The 5,968-nt window shown below is 60.5% G+C and overlaps 1 protein-coding gene across 2 annotated transcripts in view; it reads right to left on the reverse strand.

The window, feature by feature from the left end:
- PGGHG (protein-glucosylgalactosylhydroxylysine glucosidase) overlaps positions 1-5,037 on the reverse strand; it is an 8,412-nt gene extending 3,375 nt beyond the window's left edge. For both annotated transcript variants that reach the window (XR_008966253.1, XM_057379921.1), the window contains exons 1-11: positions 4,755-5,037; positions 4,128-4,338; positions 3,285-3,720; positions 2,619-2,738; positions 2,394-2,525; positions 2,008-2,119; positions 1,848-1,920; positions 1,281-1,417; positions 936-1,069; positions 673-768; positions 460-557 (exon numbers count right to left, since the gene is read on the reverse strand). Coding sequence is in view for 1 of the 2 variants with exons in the window: in XM_057379921.1 (XP_057235904.1) it covers positions 460-557; positions 673-768; positions 936-1,069; positions 1,281-1,417; positions 1,848-1,920; positions 2,008-2,119; positions 2,394-2,525; positions 2,619-2,738; positions 3,285-3,720; positions 4,128-4,338; positions 4,755-5,016 (1,811 nt within the window). In the remaining variant the exon portion in view is untranslated. The remainder of the gene's footprint in view (positions 1-459; positions 558-672; positions 769-935; positions 1,070-1,280; positions 1,418-1,847; positions 1,921-2,007; positions 2,120-2,393; positions 2,526-2,618; positions 2,739-3,284; positions 3,721-4,127; positions 4,339-4,754) is intronic.
- Positions 5,038-5,968: the final 931 nt, after the last annotated feature.

Below are 5,968 nucleotides of genomic sequence, written 5' to 3' on the forward strand. Positions count from 1 at the left end.
GGGCGGGTTCCCAGCAGCTCTGGCCACACACGCGGAGTCCAAACACATCATTAGGGCTGGAGGTTTTCACTGGGAATCAAAAGGGCTTGATCCAGCCTCAATTAAACCAGGAATAGGCTGAGGAGATGGAGGCTYCAGGGTGGAAGCCACCACAGCTCTGAAATTACACCAAGAGCTGCGTGTTTTCCCAGGATATTTTAAAGCTGAGGCGATGCCCAGTTCCAGGGAGCCACACGTGAGCAGGGAGGCCACGCTGGGGCTGCACGAGGTGTTTCCTCACTGCATCCAGAGGACACAGGATGATGCTGCTGCTGGGCCAGGCTCAGGGAATGGCATTTTGCTTCCCAAGAGTGGCCTGGAACCAGTCTCTTACCTGTTCCCCATCCCACTCCAGCCGAACGGGGACATTTGGAGGGACAAGGAGCTGCGTGGGAGTTCAAGTGACACTGCAGGTCTCACCTGAACCCTGTGAAGCCGAAGAGGATGACCTGCAGGAATCCCCCCATCCCCGTCAGGAAGTTCACAGCTCCCGAGCCRTCCGAGTTCTCCACCCAGACCTGCYCCAGCAGGAGAAGGAGACACTTTAGGGGTCAATTTGGGGCACTCCAGGCGGTTTTGGGGTTTCAACCCCACAGCCTGGGAGCAGGGGGGACCTGCAGCCCTGCCACTCACCTTGAAGGGCTCTGTGATGTTGCTGAAGCACTTTTCCAGCTGGGTCCAGGCTCTCTGYGGCTCCTTGAGCTCCAGCCAGCCCATGGCAAACATGCTCTGCCAGACAGGGGACGGTGACAGCGCAGCAGGGCAGCGCCACCTCTGCCATCCCACTGATCCACRGGGAACATTGCCAGCGCCCATCCCAGCTCTGCAGTGTCCCCTGGATGGATGGAAACACCCCCCGGGGGTGCATCCCAGGCCGGGCTCTGCCCTCTCCTCACCCAGGTCATGGCTGGTCCCGCCGGGTCGGTGATGGGCTCRTACATCTCCAGGTCGTTCCTGCGCACCTCGGCACTCATGGGGTGCATCAGGGGGAAGCCCAGCAGGACCACGTCTGCCTGTTTCACCGGCTCACCTGGGGACAGGGCTGCTCAGACAGGGCCAGCTGCCATATTTCCAAGGTTTTGAAGCTCACTGATGAGAAACAATCCAGTGAAAACCACCCCACCACAGCGGGGACTCTCCTTCTGCCATTCCCAAGTCTGAACCAGTCAGAATTCCGCTCCTTCTGGGATTAAAAGTGCAATCCACGGCCATCTCCAGGGGCTGACACCTTCCCWGCTCACCTGGGCTGTAGCCATCGTACTCAGGGTGATACTTCCTCTCCTCATCAAAGGGCACTTTGATTTTCCTGGCAYGCTCCTCCCACTCCTCTGGCACCGGCAGCAGCAGCTCCCGAGCCATGTCAGCGGCAAAATTCAAGCTGGGAAGGAGAAGGAACATTTYCTGTCAGGGGTGGGTGAGAGTGAGAGCAGAAAGGGGACAGAAGGGGTCGCAGAAAACGCTGCTGTGGGAGAACAGGGGCGCAGAGATTGAGCTAGGGGCAACAGCTTCCATCACAGAGACGGGAGCCTGTTTCTCTGGCTGGGGATGTCTCTCTCCAGCTGGCTTAGAGCACAGACATCTCCTGGAATGCCAAGGGAGAAGCCCCCCGTGAAGGGAGATCCTGCACTGAGCAGTTTGGAGGAGCTGGGGTGAGCCCCCACTCCCTCCTCTGACTGCAGAGGGGTGACAGGGAGAGAGGTGTGAGGAGAGGGAGGAAGCCCYGCTGCTCCCCACCCCTGCAGAGTGCCAGACAGAGGAGAGCCGGGCTGTGCTTCCAGCCGCTCCCAGGGAGGTGTTACAACCATTACCTGTGCTGGGCCACGGCGTTGGTATAGGCAGAGTTATCCACATGGCTGTGGTATTCGTCCGGGGGCATGACACCTGAGGGGACAGGACACRAGGGGACACTCGGCACACCCAGCTGGCTCTGAGCCTCTGCTTTCCACGCCCTCCCCAGGGCAGAGGTACCTCTGATGTGGTAGAGCTGCTCCTCCTCGCTCCACACCATCCTGCTGCACCAGTACTGCGCCACAGCTTCCACCAGCTCCCAGCCACCGTCCTCCCGGAACAGCTTCAGGTCCTGGGGGAAAAACAGGGCTGTGAGGGGCTCTGTGCCAGACCCAAAGCCAGCAGGGGGATGGAGAGGAGCTCTGAGGAGATGGAGGGAGCAGGAGGAAAAACTGGCCTGGCTGGAGCCAACAGGATGCTGAGACACCCGCGGGAGCAAGGACAGAGGAGGCAGAGCTGCAGGAGGGAGCCTGCGGAGGGGAGAGAGTAGAGTTCCTCAGAAAAGGGACAGTGACAGTCTCTAGGTGTCCTGCCACGGGCCATGAGGTGCAGCACCCTCCCTTTACCTGCGTGGTGCGGTAATACTGCTCAAAGGCCAGCAGGACATCGCCGGTGACATGGATTTCCTGYGCTCCGTAGATCTCCTCGGGACAGACTTCCCGACCAGTGGCTGCGCTCTCCCACGGGAACTTCGCACCCTGCCAGGAGAAGACACCCCTGAGCACCACCGAAACAGCCTGGGATAGCCCTGGGGACAGGGGCCGGTGCCACCCCCGGTGTCCCCGTCGCACCTCGTAGCCCTGCTCCCGCGCGTTGCGCCTCGCTCCCTCCAGCGTGCGGATCCGGTAGCGCAGGATGGCGCGGGCAGCCTCGGGGCGCAGCAGCAGGATGTTCGGGAACATCCAGGTGTCCTGCCGGGCCGGGGGGGACGGGATTGGCCGGGGGGCAAAGCACCCAAATGCTCCCGCCAGCTCCACCCTGTGAGTACCCCGCCATCCCGATGGAGGGATGGAATCTCCTCCATCCCTGTTAAAGGGCATTCTGCTCCACCCCCGTTAAAAGGCAGTCTGCTCCATCCCGATGGAAGGATGGAGTCTCCCCCATCCCAGTTACAGGGCAGTGTTCTCCATCCCGACGGAAGGATGGARTCTGCTCCATCCCTGTTAAAAGGCAGTCTGCTCCATCCCAATGCAGTCTGCTCCATCCCAATAGAGTCTGCTCCATCCCTGTTAAAGAGCAGGCTGCTCCATCCGGATGGAATCTGCTCCATCCCTGTTATAGGGCAGTGTTCTCCATCCCCATGTAGTCTCCTCCACCCCTGTTACAGGGCAGTGTGCTCCATCCCGACGGAAGGATGGAGTCTCCTCCATCCCTGTTACATGGCAGTGTTCTCCATTCTGACGGAAGGATGGAGTCTCCTCCACCCCAAGCCCCCAGCTCAGCACGGCCCCCCTCACCTGGTCCCAGAAGATGTGTCCCCAGTAGTCCTCGCCGCGGCTGCCGTTGGACAARCCGCCGGGGCTGATGCCGTGGAACGGGAGCTCCGGGCAGTCCCGGGGCGGGATGGCGCTCAGCAGGTAGAAGAGGCAGCCGTGCAGCGCCTGGCGCAGGGCCGGGGGCCCGTCCAGCCGCACGGAGCAGCCCCGGCGCAGCTCGGCCCAGGCACGGGTGTGTGAGCAGAGCAGGGTCCCCTCGGCTGCCAGCGACAGCCCCGCGCTGTAGCTCCGCTGCGCCTCCTCCTCGCTCCCCGCCACGGCCACCAGCAAGTCCCAGCGCCGCTCCCGCTCCTCCCCGCCCAGCGTCAGCCACTGCGGGATGGGGGTCCACAGCATGTGCACGGCGGGACGGGGGCCCCCCTCCACCTCGGGAACCAGCGTCCGCCCGTGGATGTAGCTGCAGGAGCGGGGAGTGAYGAGGGAAGGTGTTTGTTCCCGATGTCCTGTCTAACCCCGCCTTTTGGCAAGGGAAAGCCACCACAAAYGAGTCTCCAGTCCCAGGATTCCAGTTCTAAAGAACATTCCCTCCAAACTTCCCGTTTTCCYCAACCTCTCTTCTTTGGAATCACATCTAGACCCCGCTTTGGAATCACCTCCACTGCTCTTACATGTCAGCGTGAAGCATCATTCCGGAGTTGAAACTAATAAAAATGTTTCTACACTTTGTTTCAGGGATTTCTTTTAGGGAAAAGCAGGACGTGCAAAAGCCTCCACCCCCCTCAGCATTGCAGCCCCGCTCCAGCCTTATTCCCCAAGGGAGAGCAGGGTGGGCTCAGGGCAGGGATCCCCGTTCCCCACACTCACTGCGCTCCCTGGAAATCCGGCCCCGGGGTGAGGTCCAGGTCCTGGCTCTGTGGCACAAACAGGCTCTGGAGCTGGAYGGTGATGGGATGTGTGGAGCCATCCAAGCGGCGGATGGTGATGCTGGAGGCCATCAGGTGCACCAGGGAGTAGTGGGCAAAGAGCTGGTGGGTGGCCGTGTAGCCAGGGGCCCGAATGGTGTGGCTGAAGGTGCCTGCAAGCACAGAAGGAGTCACCAGCCTTTGGAAACCCTCGGATTCCCACCTCTGCCCTGCCTACTGCTCCTACCAGCCAAGGAATTGCTTTTCCCGGGTCAAGATCTGGTTGTGGACTGGACAGCACTGCTGACACCGAGCCTGGCCAAGCTGCTAAGGGATGGCCTGTGCCACCAAACGTTTTATCTGGCTCTGTGATTAGAGTGTCTGCTGAGCCTGGCCCCAGCAGGCATTGAGCTACAGCCTGAAAATCGCTTATTCCCACACAAAAGGGGAATTTTCTGCTTGTTCCAGAGGAACAGCACCCCGAGGCRAACAGAAAATGAGGAAAAGGAAGATGTGATTGAGCAGAAGAAGCAACAAAAGCAGAGAGAACCGACCCCCTGGCAGAGCCGAGGGGAAGGTCCCTGCTCACCTGTCCAGGTGTCCAGGGTGAAGCTCTCGGACAGGCTGCGGGCACCGGGCGCTGCCATGCGCAGCCCCAGCGGGCTGGGGACATCGGCGCGGTGCGTGTCCCCCGCGGCCCCGCTGTACACGCCGGCGGCGTGCAGGGTGTCCCGGAACACACGGGTACCCAGGAAGGCATTGGTCAGTGTGGGCAGCAGCCGCGGGTCCGTGGGCAGGGCTGTGGCTGTGAACACGCCGGGATTGCCCTCGCCAGGGTCACCATCAGCCATCGCTGCCACCCCACCTGCGGAGCTGCTGAGGGGACAGAGCGCGGCCCCGCTCGCTGTCACACCCCGCTGCCACCAGCACACTCTGCCCGTTTTAGTGCCTGCTCTGGTCACTTCCAGCGGTTTCGCCCATCCCAGCTTCCTCCCAGAAACCCCTCCACTTCTTCACTCCATCTCCAGCTGTCCCAAACCCCGACAGCTCACAGCCTTCATCACTTCTCAGCCTCSCCCCTCTTCCTCCTCCACTGCCGTGATGGGATCGCACCAGCCTCTCCCAACACACACAGCCACCTTCCCCAGCCGGCCTTCTCTTCCTCCCAGGGCTGTTCTGTGACATTTGAAACCCTCCTGATAGTTCCCCCTCTTCCAGTTCACCTCTGTTCCTCCTCCCTCCTGCAGCTCTAGCTCAACTTCTGGGGGCAGGACCTTTCTATTCCATTGATTTTTACACAGAATTATATTTATGTGTGATTTATAAACATGTCTATAATTATACACTAAAAMCACGTACAGACACAGACACGTGTGAGCAGCCCCCACYAAAAGGGATCTGCAGCTGKCAATGCCAGGAAAAARATGGGAAAAACAGGAAAAACCCAGGAATGAAGAAATGAGGCTCTGACAGCCTCCGAGCAGAACTGGGACTCCCACCGGGGTGACACAGGGTCAAGGAAGGTGCCCAGCCCCCAAATCCCTCCCTGACAGCAGCCAGATACAGGAACCCTCAGGCTCAGCTTGGATTCCTCGATGGGACTGAACTGTGAGGGAAATCTTGCCTTCGGGGGAGAYGGAAAATCCCAAACCCAGCCCAAGCCCCGGGGTGCGGAAGGGAGGAGGTGGGTCTTGCCTTTGGTCCCGGGGCTGAGCCGAGCCCTGCAGGCGGAGAGAGGCCGCTCCAGGGAAGGACGGAAGTTGTCCAGCTGAGAAAGAAGGAAGGAAATCGCTTTTTTCCTCT

Source organism: Malurus melanocephalus, unplaced genomic scaffold (assembly GCF_030028575.1).
Source record: "Malurus melanocephalus ecotype Western Australia unplaced genomic scaffold, MMel_1.1 scaffold_426, whole genome shotgun sequence".
NCBI lineage: Eukaryota > Metazoa > Chordata > Aves > Passeriformes > Maluridae > Malurus > Malurus melanocephalus.